Here is a 21,498-nt window from a genome sequence, read left to right on the forward strand (position 1 = left end):
CCTGGCCTTGCTGTGCGCCGAGGGATGGAAGTACCCTTTGGTCTTCCCTGTTCAGCAGTAGTGCAGCATAAAAGCAGGCCGTGTCACTAATTAATTTCTGCAAGGGCATGTCCTTACTTAGCTTTGTGTTCTTTGGAGGTTAAGGGCAGTGCTCCTCCGTGACAGGAAGCTGAGGGTTAGTTAGGTTTTTGGAGTTTGAGTAGTTTCTTAGAAAATTACAACATGTTTAATGATGGAGTTGCTTTAAAGGTGCCTTTTTAAATGTATCATTCAATATACTGAATATATCTGTAATGTTAAAGCTGGTTAAAACATGACCTTTCTTCTTCTTTTGCACAGGATTTGAATGTTTGCTGATAAACCTTGCCTAAAACTTTTGGTCAGTAAATGAGCTGTGCTCTTTTACTTGTGGTCTTGTGACAGAAGACTCCGTTTGCTAGATGAGTATCTTTTCTGGCCCTGTGCTGTTTATGTTTTAAATCCTCTTGACAAGTAGAGCAGCTATTGTGCTCCTTGTGTATATGTAAAATTAACAAGCTGCTTGTATTGCCTCCTCATCTAGATCATCATCCTGAAGACAAAGTGTTTTCAATTTGCAAAGCCAGGAGAATGAAAGGCTGAGGAGGTGCAATGCAATACCAGTGCTCAGGAGCACCATTACCAATTAATAACGCTAACAGGAGGAGGAGGCTTGTGTTCCTTATCACGAGACCATTTTTTAAGTTGCGCAAGTTTTAAAACTCAGCCCATTTTTCCTTGTGTGCATTTGACAGACTCTCTGTAAGAATCTCGAAAATGCACATTTGGATTTAGGGTGAAGTGAGCAACATTATTATTCAGCTTTGAACTTTTGGTTTCCGGTTTGTGGGAAACTTTTTTTTTTTTTACTACATTTTTACAGCTTTCAGCCATTTTAGTGAGTAGATCATAACATTATTAAGTACATTAACTTACCTGTTTATTCACTGCTTTGTGCTCAGCTCTTGAGAAATTGATACTGAGATAAGCAGGCATAGTTCTGATGTCAGATGATATTGCTGGCTCTGTGGCAGCAGACTGTCTGCTCCTGTATCTTTTAGATCACTGTGGAGAACTTTGCATGTGTGATAGAGCTTACGCTACCTGTCTCCTTGAGATTTGCTTACAGTGAAGCAATGAAGGGGGTAAAACTTGTAGCCTTTAATACAATCAGCACTATAGTGGCTGTGTCATGTAGGACTGAGAGGGTACCTCTGAAGCAAAACGAATGGACTCTTCGTAGACTTCCTTTCTTATTCCTAGCTGCAACTTAGCTGTGTATTGGACTCCAGAAGTACTTCAGTCACTTTTGTTAATAACTAAACCAGCCAACTAAGACGCCAGTTCTTTATATTTTTGCCTTAGAGATGTATAGTATGTATGATACTGCAAGTGCAGCAGTATTCCGGGAATAGTATATATGGATATTCCTCTGGATCACAGAGGAACTTTAAACTTCATGGAAGAACCACTGTACAAAAAAAAGTTTGAAAATATGAATAGTAAAAATGTGAAGAATTCAGAGGATATGTACTAAAACAGAGAGTACTTTCAGAAAGTTCCTTAAAGTTTGAATGCAAATAATAACTACAGTAGATAACTAGAAAAGGAGGGAGGGGAGAGGGAGTTCTGTTTGTAATGAGGAAGCTATGAATAGAGGATAAAAACAAATTTGTGGCTTGGATAACCACATGGAAGAAGCAGGGAGATTTATTTGTAAACGTAAACTGGATGATGCCCAATGCCCAGACAAGAAAAGACCTATGATTGATAACTGTCTTTTGTCTGCTGTTGCTGTAGCTGTAAAATCCTGGATGTAGCCAGCCAGTCTCTCCAGTTTCAGGTAACTAGCTAAATGTTAGAGTAACAAGTTTCCTGCTTTTTCTGAACAGAAACAGGAGCCAGTGGGTTAGAAAAGGAAGGAAATAAGAGGTATTGCCTGCTAGAGACACCATGCTTGCTTCAAGTAATATCCATGCACTTGACACAGTTTCATTAAGTGTTTCCTCTTGATTACTTCTCACAACTTGGAAGATAAAGAATGTGAACTCAGGAGGAGCTTTCCTCAAATAAATAAATGGGAATTACAGGTCTTTCATAGCAGTTATCTAACTTCCTGCACTTCAGCCTTACTCATGCTCTGGAAACCCCCTAATATAAAAAGCCGCAGTTCTTCCCTCTGTTGAGCATCAACTGCAGGCCATGTTGGCACAATACCTCGGCTGCTCGTACCTGTTATGTGGTATGGATCCGGGCCAACTTAAATGGACAGCTGCTAGCCTACCTCTGCCTTCCTGTATCCCTGGAAGAACAAATGTGTTTTTCTACGTAGTTCAGTGGAAGTGGAGCTTGTTGTTCAGCTTAGCGGGAAGCTGAGCGTTTAGGGATGTACTCCCAGAAGGCGAATCTGCCCTTCTGGAGACAAAAGACAAGAACAAAAACCAAGGACGCGGGTGCGACTTTCCTCCAGATTCACACAGCTGCATGCCTTTCTGGTCTGTCTGTGTAATGCTTTTCTCTTGCCAAGGTGCCTTTGAAGGTACAAACGTTTGTTTCTGAAACATTAAATGTATGTATACAAAAGGAACTAAGTCATCTGAATTCATACTTCCTGTAGTCCTGAAGCTGTTCTTGAGACAGAGAAACTAACAAAAATACAGGGAGTAGAGCTGTCTTAATTAAAAACAAAATAATTATTTTTTACTGATGTGTTTAGTAAGAGGCTTGTAATATATTCTTAGTTTAACTTTGATCTGTAGTGCTAATACACTCTTTGAATATTAAACAAACAAAAGCTCCAAGTCTACTCTTAAGCATGCCATTTGTTTTACCTGTTAAACGGAGAAATTGCAGTTCTTAACAAAAATAGCAAGGTTCACCTTCAGAAGCTGAGATAACAAATACTAAAAAAAAATATATCAGCCAATCTTCAGGTGCATAGATAGGTCAAACAAAAAAAAAACCTCTAAGGGTTTACAAGCTGGTCATTGACTTTTGGAACCTGGAGTTTATGGTAGCAAAGTGCTTGAAACAGGTAATCCAGAAACCTCTTATAGAAACCTCCAGAAACCTATTACAGAAATGTCCCAACATGAACATCTGAGCACAGAAAGAGTCTGCATTCTCCCACACTTACTCAGCTGCGAGAGTCAGGACTGCAGTAGCAATGTGCATGTGCAAACCACAAGCTTAGAGTGAACTCCTCTTTCTGTTTTTCACTCCCCAATTCTTTTTCCTTCTTTCTGAGTTGAGGTGTACTCTCCCTGTAAACACCAAGCCAAAGCAGTTAGTAGCAGAAGCGATGCTTGCTCATCTTCTGTGTCCTACCCAAATGTTAGGGTGCCCCTCCAGAAAGTGGGAGATGCTTCCTTCCTCTGCCTGGGGGGGACTGAAACCCACTCCCCTGCAGCCTGGGGGACTGCCCTAACCACAGGCTGTGGGGTTGGGGATGTGCCGTGCTCCTTGTCCTCTCCCTGGGGCCATGCTGTTGTGCAGAAGGAATCCCTGCCTGATAGGTGAGAGTACAAAGGGCAGAGGGGTTTTGTTTTGTCCTTCTTTTCTAGAGGTGTGTGACTAGGACTCTCTTAGGAGGAGAGGTGAGTGGGCAGTCTGAAGTACAGATTTCAGTTCCCAGTTATTCAAGTCAATAACAAGTAATGCGAAGTGCATAAACACTGGTGGGAGCAGGGAGAGAAATCTGCAATTACTCCTCTCCGTGATTGTGCCGTATCTGTCAGAGGTCTGGCTAAAAGAACATCTTTTCCAAAGCCCCTTCCTAATAAGCTGAGAATAAAACATAATAACGCATCATTAGCATTTAAGGGATGGATTTAGGAGCCGTCCTAAAAAGCCAACCTATTCAGCTGCGGCCTAGTCCTCAGCATCAGTACTGAGGGACGGATGCACTCAGCAATGTACCACTCTCTCTGATGATTTTTTTTAACCAGCATCTTAAAGTACACCCAGTCATTATGCAAGCAACTACGAATGAGGGGTCCTAGGAAGAAGTTAGCAGGGTTTAATTGGCTAAAAATTCATTCATTTGGTCAAATTTTGAACTGTTTTAAGGTATTTCTAATTAAAACAAGGCAACAGACTGCCTTGTTGGAAAGATTGCAGAGACTAATGCACAGCTTGAAATAAGCCTGAGCTATAAAATTTGAGCTTCAGCTGCAAAGTGGTAGGAGAATGAAAGATACCACTCAGGTTTCTGGAAGTGTCATGGTTCAGCTCTGCAGGCAGTTTTGTACCTGCGAAGCCTAAGCCTGCACAGTAAGTGCTCCAAAATGAAGGCAGACATGAGGGGAAGGCAGTAGGCATCTTCGAAAGCAAAGTATTGTTAGAATTACATGCCTCTGATTGTAGTTGGCATTAAAAACAAAACAAAACCAGTTTTCATCCTCATGATTGAATTTGTGATATGAATAATATAATGCTGATCATATTTTTTGATCTATAACAGAATCTTTACCAGATGCTGCACTTTCCTTCCTGTTACCCTACAGAAGGCTGGTCAGGCCCTCTTCCCAAAATGTAAAGATGCAGAAACCACCTTCATTTGGAAACCAGAAGGCTTTAGTTCAGTCAAATCAGTCATTACCAGATCAGTCAAATCTTCAACTTTCCCTTACCATCACAAATAAAGTATTTTCCTACAGTTTAGGCCATAAGAATTACTGAATTTGAATTTAAATACAGTGCAAACAAACTTGTGTATTGGTCCTAACATAGTATGCAGTTTCAATATGTAAACATTATTCAGAGAGATTGTTTCTCTGCTGTTTTTTATTATTTTAGATGTTTTTGTTGAATTCAAAATGTAGCTAAGTCCTGTAGTGCTTTGACCTAATGATCTTTGCAGATGGATAAGATTAACCTTGACATTTCATCCTCCAAACCTGTGTTTACAGCAATCCTCCTTTGCCATTAAATCTCAGCCTAGGTGCATGGATCATAGGCATAAAAAAAAAGTCACTGTTTTTGTCTCAGGAATCCTTTGTGCTTTGCCATTTGCAGAATTGGGTCTCTGCTCAGGATATGCTTCTGGGTGAAGACGGCTTGTGGTGACAGGATTGAGAATGAAACGCAGGTTTTGAGCATAAGTGCTGGCCACAGTGGCTCTCCAAAAGACTGCATGGCTTTTCTGTAAAGATGGTTGTATGAAATTGCCTATGGGAAGTCTTAAAGAGGAGCAAACAGTGGAAAAAAATACTGCTTTGCTGCCAGCTCTTGCATACTTCAGCCTAGGCTTTTAAGACGTGTCTTGTCGCAGAGGAAAACAGCTGTTCCACGGCGTTCATAAATAATACAGGCAGTATCTCGGTTCCACGATATTCTCAGTTTCCTTAGCAGTGTTACAGGCTCATTTCAGGACACCAGCACAGGCAGTCTTTAATTGCCTGTCAGTAGCAAAGATTCAGAGTTTCCTGTTCAATACGGTATTTAGAGCAGTCGGCCTCCTCCTGGCAATGCTGACACCCTCAACCCGTATGCTGAGACATGAATTTTTGGTTAAGATAGCTGCATACAGCTATCAATACACGCTTCTCAGAAGTGGGTTGGTTCACCGGCATAGACAACACTGTGAGACGTAAGCCACATGTGTGATGTGCATGTGTGTGTATGAAGTGACCCCACCACTAATATGGGAAAGTAGAAGTCTATTTATAAATTTTCTCCTGTAGCCCAGGGATTGTTGTACAAACCTTCATCCCCGAAATTCCACTCATACTTGAGCAAATGCTGTGCTGTGGAGTTGTGAGTGTTGGGCCACACGGTCAGGATGTGTCCTTTAGTGAGCGTGTGTGCACATTTGACAGATACTTTTGCCAAAGAGAAATACAGATGTTTGTCAAACTGAGTGGTTCTGACATAATTAAATACATACTCTCTTACTCAGGAAAAGCAGCTAATTGCGTGAGTGTGTAAAGTTTCGGTATTTCTTTTAAACTTTTTTTTTTCTTTTTTTTTTCTTTTTTAAGTCTTTGAAGTGATGTGCTTGCTCTTAAAGCTCATTATGTCAGCAACATGTGTTACATGATGAAGCTTTTGAGAAAAATAGAAGGAGCTACAAATGAAAGCCAAATTGGAAAATGTCCACTCCGAGTAGTAAGCATATTCTAATTTCAGAATATAATAATTCTCCTGTGTTACATCAGGATTTATTGCTCAATCCATGCAGCCTTTTGAAGCGCCTATTTGTATGTTTTCTGTAAATTTCCCTTGTTTTACTCCCTGGTGATTTTCATACATTAGCTGCTAATTCACAGCACAGTGCTGTAATTCCTTAAGAAAAAAATAACCTTTGTCAAGTGAGTATGAATTACATGGCCCAGTGTAATCATCATACTGGTTAATGATCTCTCATTTATCCTAGGAAGAATTAGACCTCTAAAGCAGAGAAAAGGTGGCAGGGTACTCATAGAGATGCCAGAATGCTTACATATCTAATTCCTCTGGTAAATTTTTCATGAGGAGGGAATTTCTTCTTAGGTTCCACAGTGATACTGAGTAACGGAGTGGCGGGGAACAGTCCGCAGGACAGCTGCACAAATTGGATAACCTGAAATTGTGAGCAGCTAGGTTTGTTTTAAAAAAAAAAAAAAAGGTATTTATTTTTGAAGAGATACCTCTTAGAGCTAAAATATATGGCAGAGGAACACTAATGGGTAGGGGAAAAAGGGCAGGATACTACAAGGTAAAGGATGCCTGGGGGTACAAATTGCTATAGATTAGTCTCCACAGAATTAAATTTTGCTTATTTCCGTTTCATGACTCAGAATAAACTTAAGATGTTGGTGCTTAATTGTAGATGCATGAATATTTAATACCCTGCTCAGAGAACTGCATGCCTTAGGTAGGTAGATGGGTACTGTTTCATCTTCTCAATAAATTGAATAAAAACATTGCTAAGATTGTTATTGTTATACTTTCGGCTTTTATTGCTGTGGCGTCGTGAGAGATGCACATGGGATATACTGGCAGTCTCTCTGTATAAGCAGCCCTCTGGTGCCTGACTGCACCAGACAGTTCAGACACTGCACATTAAGCAGGTAGGACAGCCTGGGCAGAAAATGCCATGCAATCCACTCTAAAATTTGCTTTCTGAACCTTTTTTCACCATGTTAGATGCAACAGTGTGACAGTTCCTGCCCTAGAGAAATACATTTAATGCCATCCTCAGTGTTTGCTTGCTTGACCTTTTCAGTGCTTGAATTCTGGGTGAAAGTGGAGTGGGGGAAACTTTCTTCCTTTACTGGACTGCAAGTGGAATAAACATGAGCAGTGGAGAAACTAAGGACAAGGTTACCTAGACCTTTTTTGCTTCTATAACAACATGTATTTTTGTTTTTTTTTTGAGAGTCATCCCACTAGCTTCTGTCCTTTTATTGCTTTAGGAAAGGAGAATTGGGATTGTATATTGAATGTGCAGCAAAAAGGTGAGTTTGGTTGGTGGTTTGGCAATGGGTGCTTGTGTCTATTCAGTTTGAAGTATTGCATACTTACAGGAAGTGAGATTGTATAGATTATGATAGATGAATTAAGATGAATTAAGACAGTTTTAGGGTTTGTTGCCTATTGCAGCCCTCGGGAGGGAGGAATAAATATATCTTCTTGTTTGACCTTTGCTTTAAATATTGAAATTGTTGAGGAAGATGTTGGAAAATTAAGGCTCCAGTCTGTACTTCTGGTGCTCTGTGAGTCTGAATATCATTTCTGAACAGCGAGTAAAAGTTGATGCAATGAACAAACTCCGTTGTCAGCAGGCTTATATTTAGGAGGAGGCTGACCTTCCTTCTGACACTTTGCGGAGGAATGGGTAAGGGACTCAAGAAATAAGACATGTTTTGAAAGTTGTGTTGGTGCTTTTGTTTTTTTAAGGAAGTTGAGTAATGCAAGACAAGTTCTTGTTGAAGAAGCTGCTATTTCAGTTTTTATAAGAGCACGTCATTGTCTTCCCGTTAGTGCTTATGCCTGCTGTGCAATGCTTAGAAGTGTAACACTGTGTTCTGCTTGCTCCGATGTGTAGCAGTGGGCTCCTAAATGAAAACTTCAGCTGTTAGCTGTTGAAAATGCAACTTAAGTATTTCGTAGAAAGTTAGCATTTAGACTGACTGACTGAATGAGGTAGGTGACTTCTTCAGAAAGTACTCAATTGCTATTTAGTAGATCTTTCAAAGTCTTCCATTGAGGCATATCAGACTTCTTGACAAGCAGACTACAAGGCTGATGAAACTGGACTTTTCCGTGGTAATTAATGCACAGTCATACCTGCATGACCGCACAGACACTCCATGTTTTCTGCTTTGTTTTGTCAGTAAGTCATACTCTTTCCCTTGTTATGCAGTGGTGTTGCACAGGCTGCTGGATTGCATTCAGCATTTTACTGTCAAGGGCACATTGGCAAGCTGTGACATTATTTTCCTGGGATGGACAGGAAGGCAGAAAGATAAGTCAACCTTGTGGAAGTATATGGTTGCTGCAAAGTAAAAAGCCTTGAACCTTGTGATCGTAAAGATTGCTTTGTCAGGTCGTATTTTTCCTGTTGGAAGTCTGTTCTTGTTATCAGTTTGAAAAGATAAAATGAGCTGCTTCTATGCATAACCTCTTTTTTTAACCGTTCTTATCGTTGTTCAGAGTAACCGAAAGTACAAAAATGTAGGCCTATAAAAAATACCTAATGTTAACTGCAGAGATTACATATATAAACAGCCTATGTATAATCATCAGTAAGTAAATTTGCACAAGTATAAGCTCACCCTTTCAAACTACTCTGATAGAAGGCATGTGAGGATAAGTAAATTCTGTGTAGAGAAAGAAGTCCTGTTTTGGCTTTTTGATCATTTATTTCACAGCTCAGGCATGTAGCTCCTTTCTTATACAGAGTATTTTGTCACTTTGGAAAAAAGATGGAAAGATATTTTTAAAACTGTGTAACATATCCATGAGTTCAGATGGGTTCCTGTGGGTCAGATGTCGTTATCTTCTGTAAAATAAAAAGCCAAGCTGTCAGCTAAAAATAAATGGGAGTTAGCGTTTCTCAAGTGGTTCTTGAGAATAAGACGAGTGCAGCTTGTCTGGACTAATGCTGTACTAAGTAAAAGCTGTAGGGGGTATCTAGATGCTGATGAGGTGCTAGGAGAAAACCAAAAAACCTTGAGCTGTGCTTTGCAAGTGGTACAGACACATTGTTGCGAGTGGTGGGGATGAGGGAGGAAGGGGGGTGGGATTTTCCAGGCTCAGGCCCAGCTCTGGCAGCAGGCCACTTCCCCCGCCTCTGTTTCCATCATCCCCATCTTTTCCACTCTTATTTTGGCCTTCTTACTCCAGCACGGCTGGGTCCATGTTCACCTTCCTGCCATCTGGGTGCCACCCAGGGGTTATTTGCATTGTAGGGGCTCGGGGTCTGCCCTGCTTCATCCTGGGGGGGCTCTTGTATAGGAAGATCCCCATAAAGCCTGGGCTTCGTACGGATATAGTTGCTCTGCAGAGATGTTGTATATGCCGGCCTGCTGCTATGGGTCATGTGGGGATGTAGAGGCCTGGGTATGCTTTCTGAATGCTACTGGGATAAATCTCACTGAGTTGGAAAAAGCAAATTTTATTTAGGAGCTGTAAAATTTGTCTAGCATTGCTCAAGTACTAATAGCAAAAGAAGCAACCTTGACACTAGGCAGCCACACCTTCCTTCTTCTGATACATTATCTCTTTGCTTTCAAGGCATCAGGGTGGGCTGGTGTTTCTTTGGTTGATTGGTTGTTGTTTTTTTTTTAATTATTATTTATTTTTGTACAAGTGTTGGACAACGATGAAATGTTTCCAACTTCTGTGGCTGAAACAATGGAATCAGTTGGCAAAAAAACTTAACCTGAACGATGAAAGTTTATTTTCTTTCAAACCTACAAATCTATGTGGAGCCTCTCTTCCTGAAAATCTTCCTTTGTAAATGGTGCTCATTGGCTTCTGGAGGCAAGGATTCAGTAGACTTTTAACTTCAAGTACTTAGTTTGTCCTTCTTAATTTGCAAGGTCCATAACGGGACTGCGATGCAACCAGATGAAGGCACAGTAACAGGGTCCTCACAGAAACAGTGACCAATGCTTTATGATCAGAAAGGTCTTCTCACAGCATAATGGAAATTAGTGATTTGAATGATCTGTTCAAGTATTAACTTTTAGAAAGGAAAGTGTTTGTTTGTTTTTTCCGGACTTTTTAAACACTCCTAGTTTGAGGAACTCTGAAGTCAGGTTTCAGCTTGCAGTCCGTTTTTACAGCTGTACTAAATCCTCGACAAAAATGGCCTGTCAGGGTGGAAGCGACAGCAGGCCCTTCATCCGCATGGCCAAGTGGACACAAGTATAAGGACTGAACAAGTGCTTAAAGAATTGTACCAAGTGACAACTTTTCAAAATATAATACTTTAAACAAAATAAAAATGCTGAGCAAATAGAAGATTGCTGGGAAAATATCCAAATGTTTAAGTACACCAGATAAAAAGCAATTAGAAAGGGCCATGGAGATCCTCCACCCTGAAGGTTTAGGGGGAAAAAAGCTGCCTGTGGAAAAAGGTGCTGTCCCAGACCAAACATCCCTAAAATCTAGAAGTTTCCTGTGAAGTTTAGGAATAATCGGGGCAAGAGCAAGTGCAGGCAATGGCTGGTGTGTCAAGTGCTGACACCAAGCAGAAGTTAAACTGGCTTCTGTGTTAGTACAGAGCGTCTCCAGATGAGGCCCCGTGTTAGCAGGCACTTGTCTGATGGAGGTCCATCCAGCGCCAGGACCGTGGTGTTGGCCTGCGCTGCATAGGCCTGAGCGTAGCAAGGTGATAGATGTAGTCATCTTTTTGGGCACCGGGCCCTTGGGCTGTTGGCCTGTGAGAGGTGGTGTTTCGGGGTGGAGAGGCCAGGTGCTGACTTGAAGGTTTGCCTGGATTCTTCGCTTTGCCGTGGACACCCAGCAGCGTTTGGGGCATTTCTTCCCATCAGGAAAATGCAGGCCTTACCACTCGGGCTGGATTTGCTGAACTTGGCGCTGTGCTTTTATTGTTGGTTCCTCAGAGTTACACAAATGCCAGGTTTTGGCTGTGAAGGTATTTCTCCTTTGTGTAACTCAGTGCAACACAAAATAGCTAATGTTTCCTATGTGTTACTTGTTCTGAAGATCTCATACGAAGTTTTTTAGGTTTGGGCTTTTTTTAAATCCATATTAGATGCTCATAAGGCAAACAGCCACAGGATCATTTCTTGGCTGCACAAGGAGTGAGTTATGATAAAATAGTTTATCATGGCCGATAGCAGAATGCTGATAAGTGGAGCTGTTTTTTCCTGTGTTTGTTTCTGGGCCTGGGTTTCCATCCCGTCTCCCACCCGGCCCAGAGAGAGCCGGGACAAGAGTCTGACCCGATGTCATCGTGGTAAACAAAACGCGCTATCGTGTGACACTGCGCTTCCCAACCTGGCTCCCGCTTGTTTATACAGGTGCCTATAGAGGAATGCGAGTATTTAAAGTAAAGCATCAGGCCTGGTAAACACAGAAGTTAATGGGTCACATGCTAGCAGTGGTGCACCCCCTCAACACTACTGCATCTTAAAGCTGCCAACCATAGGCTGTTATTTTCCCTTTCAGATGTGTTACCCACAGTGGGAATCCAGACTTGTAAGTGTCCCTGGAATGTGTTTGTGTGGCTAGCTGTTACACTTTTCCCCCCCAGCTCTTCCCCCATGTGAAAGCCCTTTCTCCTTTTCACAGAAAGAATTTCACATACTGCACTACATGGGTGTTGTTTTTTCATTCGCACCATTTTTGTCCTAACCATTATCTACATATGTTTCTTGTATCAGCGTCTCTTCCTCTTTTGGGGATATGATAAGCAGGAATAACTTTGGGAAGATAAAGCAGTTCATATCAATACTGTTATGACAGCAGAAGTCTCTGGTTCCAATCCTCGCTGATGCATGGATCCCAAAATTTGCCTTTGCTCTTGGACACAGGGAGGTCATCAGGGACAAAGTGAGAGTTGGGGATTGTCTAAACAGATGCTTTTCATCAGCAAACATCCTCTTCCTCTCCTCTTGAAAACACTTTTTTGTAGCAGTATCAGCATCCCTGCTAAGGATAGGAAGTCATGCTGTTTAATCTTGTTGATTTAGCATAATAAGAGGGGTGCGAGTCGTTAATACATTATTGAAAAGATGGTTTGAGATTTCTGGAACTTTTCCTTGCTCATCCAAGGTGGGCAGTGTAACTATACAGGTTTTTTGAAGGCTTAGGTCTCTTATTTATAAGAAAATAAGGTGTTGATTTCCTTGGCTGTGTCTTTAGTTTCCTGGTATTGCTGTAAAGGCATTGAGATGTACACTTCAAGGACTTTCAGTTCCTGCAAGCATTCCAGATTGAGCAGAGGCTCAGGGCTATGTCCTGACCCATCTGCCTGCTGACCATGACTGAGGCAGATCTCTTCTTGTTGACTTTCTTGTAAGGCTTCATCTTAACACCTCCCTCGGCATTTTCAAGGGTTTGTTTTCAGCTCTGTACAGCTAGTTTTTCTGGGAACCTGAATTTCAGAAAAAAATTGGATGTTAGATGAACAATATGAGCTTAAATCTTAAAAGGTGGGTTTAAATCCTGCCATGCATAGCACAGTTAACCCCATAGGTGAATGAGAGCAATACATAAATGGTTGAGGTGTGAAAAATAATGGTGAAATTTTTGAGTGTAGTTGCTAGTGCTAAAACATTTATGAAGGTTGGGATTTACAGGTCTGATGAGGTGGAAAATAAATCAACAGCTAAATAAATAAAAGTAATAAATGGCAAAACCTAGTAAACAAAAAAAGAGAAAGAAGAGCAACTGGAATGGCACTGTGAAAGGTTGGGCAGAGCAGGCAAGTGCAATATTTTCAAAGAGTCTTTTCCTCATGTTTTTTTTGGCTGTGTTTCATTAGATGTATGTAAAATCTAATGCTTTTTTTAGTCATCAGTGTAACTGAAGAAACTGTATTTTTCCTGTCTAGCTAACATTCCTATTTCCACTAAAAGTGCATTGTCAAGTGGGATGACCGCATTCATGCAGTCATTCAGTGACCTGAGGTAAAGCCGGTAAGAAAGATTTATGTTTCAATTTGTTCAGCTCAGGGGGACTTCTACTGTGAATGGATGTGTAGTTTTATTCTCCCTAGCTGCAACTGATTTGGAGGCAGTGTATTAAAGAAAGCCACTTCCAGCTTTCAGGAGGATTGCTTCAGCTCTGTCCTTAGGTTTTGATATGCTTTTGTGTGTGTGTGTGTGTGTGTGTGGTTTTGATGTTTCGTTTTGTTGTTATTTTTAATTTTTTTTTTTTTTTTTTTTTTTGATTAGTTGTTTTGGACAGCCAGAGTCTGTTTGGAAAGCATGCACCGTGTGGAATGTGTAGTCTCCCTGCTGAAATGAAAACTCAGAGGGGGTAACTGAATACTCCCTGCAGTCAGTGCATTGCCAGCCTAAAGAAAAAACAAACATGCTTACAGAGAACAATGAACATTCCTTGAAACCCTAGGAGACAGATTTTTTTTTTTTTTTTTAAGACAAAAAAAAAAAGACCCTGTCAAGGTCTTCAAGCCCAGCCTTCTGAATTGTTGACATCCAGGTGGCACACAGGCTTCTCGCCCCTTGTTGTTAAGTTGGTACCTTGCTGAGCTGCAACTAGTTGGCACTTACATTTTGCAGTTTAAAATGTGTGCTCCTACAACATATTTTTCCTCTTTTTTTCCACCTCTGCCTGAACTTCTCTCTACATTTCTAGTGATTCAACTCTGCTTTTCATTAAGGTTTTCCCTCTGCTTTTCTGACCTACTGGGCTTCAGACCTCCAAATGTAGTTTATTTAGAAGCAACCCAGAAATGCATCTGGACAGTTGAAGGACTTGAGATTGCCTCTTCAGAGGGTTGTGATTCATGAATCCCCAGTTGCTTGTTCTCTTGTTTAGCTCTGCCTGGCTTCAGGGCTCCTCAGATGGCAGCCGCTCAATTCTCAACAATTGTAAACGAAACTCTTCCCGTGCATTTAAGTGATTTCCACTGTGGCTCCCCTGCTTTCAACTTCACTGTAGATTTGAACTGAGAATTCAATATTCTGGTAAATTCTTGACATTCAGAAGATACGCAGGCAGGTCAGAGGCAGGTCACAGCTTGAGAGCTAGATGTATCAGGATGTAGAGACTCGCTCTGTCTTTAATTATCTGTGTTTTTATTAAGATAAGAAGTTCTGGAAATTAAGTTGCTTGATTAGTATTAATAATGAGTGTTTTAGAATGGCGTATAAGACTAAGCATTTTACATGGCATTCTTTTTGGCTTAGATTTAAAGGTCTGAAGATTTTTAAGACATCTATCCTGAAATTACATAAAGAGAGCTTTTATGTGCATGAAATGAGATTGCTGTGGTGTATGAGATCATCCTAATGTACTTTCATCAAGAGATATTGCTTATTTTATTAGGTTATTTAATTTAGACTTTCTTTGCAGGAGTATCCTTAAAACCTGTACTGTGAGCACCACAGTTCATGAAGTTAGGTTTCCTCTGGATTTATCTCATTGTTGATTGACTTCGGTGCCTTAGAAGATGGTTGTACTTTATGAAGCTTTGTGCAGTTGGGGCAATTACAAGGAATTCTTCTTTGTAGGTTCACAGACATTTAATAATGAGGGACTTGGAGATACTGTAGTCGACACAAAATGTAATGAAGACATAAATTAAAATCTTTGCTTTGAACACGAAGTGTCAAGTCAGTAAGAAGAGGTAGGATATGGATTATGAGCAAATGAGGGATGAATAAAAAATCTAGATGCATAGATCATCTGAGAGGCTGGAGGCTGTGTTGACAGCAAAAGGGAAAGGAACAAACCGAGAAAGCTGAGGGCCTGACTTGCAAAGTCTTCAACACCTACAGCTGTGCTTGAAATCAGCTTAAGCTGTTGGTACTTGTTAGTCTGGCTGATCAAGCTTTTGGGATTTATTTTAAATTAAAAAATGGGCAACTTGTAATGGGCTGGCTTCCTTCGTCATTGTGGGAACTGCCCAAAACCAGCTGTTAAATTTGTTGCGTACGTGTTTCACTGCATATAATCAATAGTTCTGTAAGAATTGAATGCATACCAGAGAGGCCCATAAAAGCAAAATAACCTTTCAGTGAATATCCCTTAGCATGGCTATGTCCTTCAGCAGTGTGACACATTATTTTAATGCCTTAGATCTCAGACCAAAACCTCTTCCTCTAGCCAGAGCTGTTAGTTAGCTGTATGGACTGTAAATTCTCAGATATTTTCCAAAATGGTATATGCCTGATGAAAATCAGTTTATTTTCCAGACCAGGTTGTTATGCAATATTGTGTAGCTTCACAGAATGCCAGTTCTGTGGAGCTGACTGTGTGGTTAATGTTATCGACTATGTGGTTACTATCACTGATTACCTTTTCTGGAGAAATAGATTTAAGGTGCCTGCCCAAAGCTCTATTTGCAACTATGATTACCTGTACCGTATTGAAGAGACCTTCAGATGACAGATTTTTTGACTCTCAAATTTCCATTAAGCTTCCTACTTTTCTCAGATAGTTTCCCTCATACCTTTTTTTTTTTTTTTTCCTAATCTGATCATCTCTGTATCATATTCTTTATAGTGTTTGGATTTTTTTCAATTATTTTAACCACTTAATTACTGTAATAGTTATTGTATGAAGCCAATATTGAAAGCTCATTAACTTGTTTTAAAGTGTCATTATGCAACCTTAATAATTCTACCATTTGGTTTGCTTTCTCTTCAGATTGAAGATGGGAGCAAAGCTGTGTCTGTGGACAAGTTACTGGCTGGGGACGAAATTGTTGGCATCAATGATGTGGGCCTCTCTGGTTTCCGACAAGAAGCAATCTGTCTGGTGAAAGGCTCACACAAGACGCTAAAGCTTGTGGTAAAAAGGTAAGCTCGTGACATTCAGCTGGAAAACCAAATATGTTCCAATCTTTACATTATTGAACAACAAAATTTGCCGAGAGTTGGCAAGATAATGGCTTTCATTTAGTGCTATTGATGTTCATATTATGTAGTGTTACTTCTTGAACAGAGGATCGTTATGGAAGAAGATGTAGGCAGAGGTAGCGTATTGATCAGAGCGAGAACTGAGGTATTGTATTCTGTGAATACTGTTGTAGTGGTAGGAATTGGTACTCTGTTCCTTCCTGCCCTCTTGAAATACGGGGACTGAAGCAAACTGTCCAGCCTGCCCTGCTGCTTCTGTATTTGGTGAGCAGACATTGGTCATGCTTTCTGGTACATTTGCAGTGCACACCAGTTTGACTCTGAGTAGGGGGTTACACGTGAAACTTTTGGAAAACTGTTTTCCCGTGAATACTTTCATGGGAACATTTATGAGAATATTTGGGATTTCAAGCATTTCTCATGTGGTTTGGTTAAAGAGTGCTGTCAGCTATGTATTAGTTAAGGGAAAAATTGAAAATATTTATCAAAATAGAACATAGTTGTGATATGGAAACTTTGTATTCTCATTTTGATTTATGACACTTAAGTTCATGCTTTTTTAAAAAACTCATTTAAGTAAAAATAAGCTTCATAAAAGAATTTTGGCTTTTGAACAGATGCTAAATGCAGGATAAATCTGATAAGTTCTGAAAAAAAATAAAACAGGAAATTTGAACAAGAAATCTTGCTCACTAATTTTGTATTCTGGTGAATCAGAACTTTCTAATTACGTTAGAATTGCATTATACCAACTAGACTTTCATGTGGGAATTTTTGGTGTCTTTGGTGGAATCAGAAAAGAATTTTGTTGCAACACCGAAAATGCTGAGAATTGGGTTTGACTTGTATGATCAGCCAGCCCATAAATATAGTAAGTGTTCTGAAACTGTCTCAAATGAGGACTATATGTGAAAAAACACTGACAGATGAGAGGTATGTAACCATGCTTTTCGCCTTTGGTTTAAGAAGGTGCTTTTGACAGAAGCAGTTAGGGGAACGTGAATCTCTTTTGCAGGTAACAGAATTTATGTTGTTGCCAATAGCTACTTCCAGAAGCACATACAAAATTTTTGTAGCTCTGAAGATAATAAATATAAAATAAAATGCACGCACAACTATTGTAAATCATGTTGATGTTCAGCAGTTTCAATTTGTGTTGGCTATTCTGGTGAAAAAGTTTTGTTAGTGAAGCTTACAGCAGCTGTTTCTGTCACAGAAAGGGAGAACTTCAGGGTTGAGAAGTTTTATAGACACTGAAGAATCTGCCAAGGCAGCAAGTCTTAATTATAACAAATAGCTTCAGACCTAGTGGAAAGATTCCCTCTTTCATGATGCTTTTCAGTTGTGTGATAGCAACTTGCTCAGATCTGTGAATTCTGATCTATCTTTGGAAATGACAGGTTTGTTGCTGAAATACCCTAGTAGTAGACTCACCTAAGACATTCATGAAATTCGTAAGTACTTCACTCCATGCTTTTGGAGAACCTTCCTACAGCTAGTCAAGCCCTGATTTGCTGCTAGGGATTTGTGGCCATTCTTTGCAGGCAGCAGAGCCCCATTGCTATGCACGCCTGCATGCAGCTTGGTGCAAAGCTGATGGATTTTCATCAGTCTTTTCTCAGCGCTCCTCTTTTTCGTTCCTTAGCATATGCCTGTGCAGCGGTCGCAGGCAACCTAGCTGTTCTGGCCAAGAGGCTGAAATAGTGGCTGTTGTTAGGGAAAACATTTTTGTCCTAAATTCATTAAGGCTTCCAGAGCTCCCCAAACAGGCAAGAGCCTTTTGGGTCATTGGCAAGCCTGCATAATATTAGATAAAATTTAATAAAACATACTGAATGAAATTAGCTAGGGTTTTTGTTTGTGGTTTTTCAACTTTGCTCTTTCTGTTGGAAAGTTGCCTTAGGACATCAGTCCTTTGACGGTCAGAAACCTTTAAACACCCAGTTTCATTTTATTCTTGGCCAACTTGTTCCCATGCACTGCTGTCTGTGTGCCGAAACAGCTTTTCTTTTCCTGTTGGAAGTTCAAATGATGCAGGTTTTTATAAAAGCCTTGTTGCATGCTTTCTTCCAGAAGTTATGGTTTGAACAACAGCATTGTTTTGTGCTGTTTGCCCTAAATCTTAGGCTGAATTTTTATGAGTGCTTTAAACAGTCCTGTCTTTAAGCAGGCCAGTTGTGTAGTCTTTGTGTGAGCACTCCTGCAGGTCTGGATTGAATTGGATCAGGGGACTGATCTGACTGCAAAATTACTTGGGGAAGTAGGTTTTCAGCTGGATAGGACCACCACTTTCAGAGGCAGTCTGCACTTTAATTGCTTACAGCGATCTTGAAATGGCTGCCTTAGCATTTTTAGACTATTTCAGTTTTCTTTAGATCCACCCTGACTGTTCTCTGGGGAGAGCGGGGATAGTCCCACAATTCCTTTTCATTGAGTTATATATATGAGATGATGTATTGATCTTCAAGTTGTCTTAGCATCTTTTTGTCTGCTTGCCCTGTATATCCTTTGTCTAGCGGAATGATGCTTTTCTATAGCATTGATTTAACATGCTATTCCCCAGGGATACCAGCGTGATAATTTGAAGCACAAAACAGACAAGCAGTTTGAAGCTCAACGACCCAGCCTTGGAGGCTTAAAGAATCCTAGTTTTCACTCACTTTTGTCCTTGATATTGGTGGGAATTAGCTTGAGAAGCCAAGATTTCTTAGGGTTGTTTGTGTTAACTATTTCTAGATTCATCCAGAACTAAAAAGCAAATGCTTTGAAAATTATCACAATGTGGCAAAATTTACTTCTTAACAAAGTTCTTCTGGAATGCAGAGAACTTCCTGTGAACGTCAGGAAAATCGGGTTTTATTCACCGCTTCTGAGAAGCACATTCATGTGAAATTCTTCCACGTGGGTTACTCTTCCATGCAGTAATGCCAAGCCCTGGTCTCACATAGATCTCGTTATTTCTGTACCTGGGAAGCAGTAGGGCATGCTATTTTTGTTTCAGAAGTCTAATTTAGCTAAAGCCAAGACCAAGGGAAAAAGTGTTGCCATAGTGAGGAACGCGTTTCATTCACGTAATTAAATTGTGACTGTAGCAAAAGTTTCTGGTTTGAATATTGTGGTCCAGCAGTGGTACCTGGCTTCCACAAAATTATTTTTTCCCACTATTTTTAAAGAATCTGATGCTTGAACTACAGAGGAAAAAAAAAAAAAAAGGCACTTGTTTCTAAGCAAAAATGACTGCAGTACCAAATACTAAGCACAAATACTAAGCATAAATTTGCTGGCTACCGGCACACATACTTGGCCTTATTTTTTTGGATCCTGCATATTTGTGGTCTAAGCCAAATCTAAACTGCGCAACAGGCTCAACAACAACACACACTTTAAGTAGCTTACAGGTATTGATGGCTGAACAAGTGCAGTGTACCTTTGGTCTTGGATTAAGCGAGGACTCAGGAGGCTTTGTGTTGTTTTCTCAAGTGGATTTGTCAAAACAATACACCTTAATTGCATGCTAGCTCTTCACTGTAGTACTGAGTCATTTCTTGAGTAGATTCCTATCTTGGGAAGATAGAAAGTGTGCTTAGGACATTTCTTACAGGAATTGTACGTGAATTTCTTTTGGAAAAGATGTATGCGTGTCTGCATACGCACATCTAGAACTGCTCCGAGTGTTGACACTAAGGTGATTATCATATTAAGAATAATTAGTTTTTCTGCGTCCCCTTCGAACTTAAATTCTCTTCCAGTTATTAAATACAATCTCCATGCCTTTGCACATGCTAGACACGAGCAAATGACATAAAGCTGTGAAAGTATGGAGTATTTTTTCACTGTGAACTCATGAGATTTATGTTAACTTGTTAAAAATTGGCACACAGGTGGGGCTTCCATTTGTGCTCAGTTAGAGGCAGGGCTGGGATTGTGTGGCCTTTGGGGGCCACCCTGAGATGTTTGGTGGGATTGTCCTGTTGGCTGCTTCAATCCTGTGTTAGTGGCAAGGGGAAGAGTAGCCATGGACTTCTTCTGCAGGGTCTGCTGGTGGCAGGGAGCTGGACTTGGCTTAATTTGACCCGTTCTGGAGGAGCTGCCAGCTCCCGAGAACCAGTACACGTGAGCAGGCATGTTTCCTTCTCCTTCAAGTAGTGGGCTTTTTTGATGCCTTTCTGTGGGGAAAATGCAAGTTGCCTTTGCAATGCTGAGGAGAGCCCTTTGCTACAGAAGGGAGAGGGGAAGAGGGTGAGGACAGAGTTAACACCAGAAGTGTAGCGTGAACACTGAAATGTGCTCTGCTGAATCCTGGTACCGGGAGCGAATGCTACGAGAGCTGCACTACAAACTCCTGAACATGGAAAGTTAGGGTAATCTTTGTTCACATGGCACTTCATGGAGAGGGGAACAGCCTTTTAATTGAAGCACCTTAAAAGCAGAGCTTTCAGTAATTGTCCTGAGGGCTCCAAGATTGTGCACGATGGTTTTAGAAGCTGATGACTGAGCTGAAACCCTGGAACAAAAACCTTCCAGTCTTTTACAACATTCAGATGGGAGATCACAGAAATCTTGGCATGTGCTGCACAGACACGTGTTTAACAGCACCAGTGACCTCTCCATCATGGGTTTTCTGTAACGTAACAGGGAATCCAGTCTTACCCATTTCCTGCTAGTGGAGCAGCTAGCTGTGGACTTCTCAGCTCTTTTTGGCCATGGGAGTACTGTTAAAACTTGACAGCATCAAATCATGAGATGGATTGAAAAGATGAGGGGTCTGTGTTTTCTGAAAGATGATGAGATTTGAGGACTGTGAATTCTGTCTCTTACCTGTGTTTGGTCACTTGATAGTTCAAGTTTTTAGGTGTCAAAAATAGTATAGGAGACAAATATAAAAATATATGTAGTTCTGCAGATTGTAAGCAAGTGTTAAAAATATTTGGTCCGTCGTTATGGTTAAGCATTGAACAATAAGCCAAATGCATTTGTGGAGAACCACTCTTCGGCAGGAGTAAAAAGTCTATTTTGCCATTAAATTTTATGTTCATTACTTCTTGAACTAGGGTTTATTACAGCAGAACTGGGATTGATGACTAGTAAACATTATCTATCCTTTTGGAAAATTACAGCTGTGGCGTTACTGCCCAAGAAGAGAGATTCTGGTGCCTGTATTTCCAGCCAGACTTTGGAAATACCTAGGAAACTGCGATACGGCTTTCTAAGGCTGTACATGCATGCATATGCTGTAAGAAGTCGGCAGGGGTGGTAAATCTTCTCTACCAATGTTTCTTGTAATTGCTCTGCAGCTCTTTCTGTATGCACTGTTCATGAGTGGGTATTTGTAACAGATGAACGCTGCTTTAAAGTTCAAGGCTGGAACCTTTCTGTGTGGCTGTAGTTGGCAGAAAGGCTGGACTGCGAAATTCTGGGGTCAGAAATTCACTGAGAAATGGGCCGGGGAGTTGCTTTAGGCACACTCTTCTGC

The 21,498-nt window shown here is 40.6% G+C and overlaps 1 protein-coding gene across 3 annotated transcripts in view; it reads left to right on the forward strand.

Annotated features, from left to right (window-relative positions):
- The window catches only part of SHROOM2 (shroom family member 2), a 124,312-nt gene that overhangs the window by 34,080 nt on the left and 68,734 nt on the right, over positions 1 to 21,498 (forward strand). For all 3 annotated transcript variants that reach the window (XM_082770587.1, XM_082770586.1, XM_082770585.1), the window contains exon 2: positions 15,814 to 15,965. In XM_082770587.1, coding sequence (XP_082626713.1) covers positions 15,814 to 15,965 — 152 coding nt within the window. The remainder of the gene's footprint in view (positions 1 to 15,813; positions 15,966 to 21,498) is intronic.

Source organism: Aythya marila, assembly GCF_965140915.1.
Source record: "Aythya marila genome assembly, chromosome: 1".
Taxonomy (NCBI): Eukaryota; Metazoa; Chordata; class Aves; order Anseriformes; family Anatidae; genus Aythya; species Aythya marila.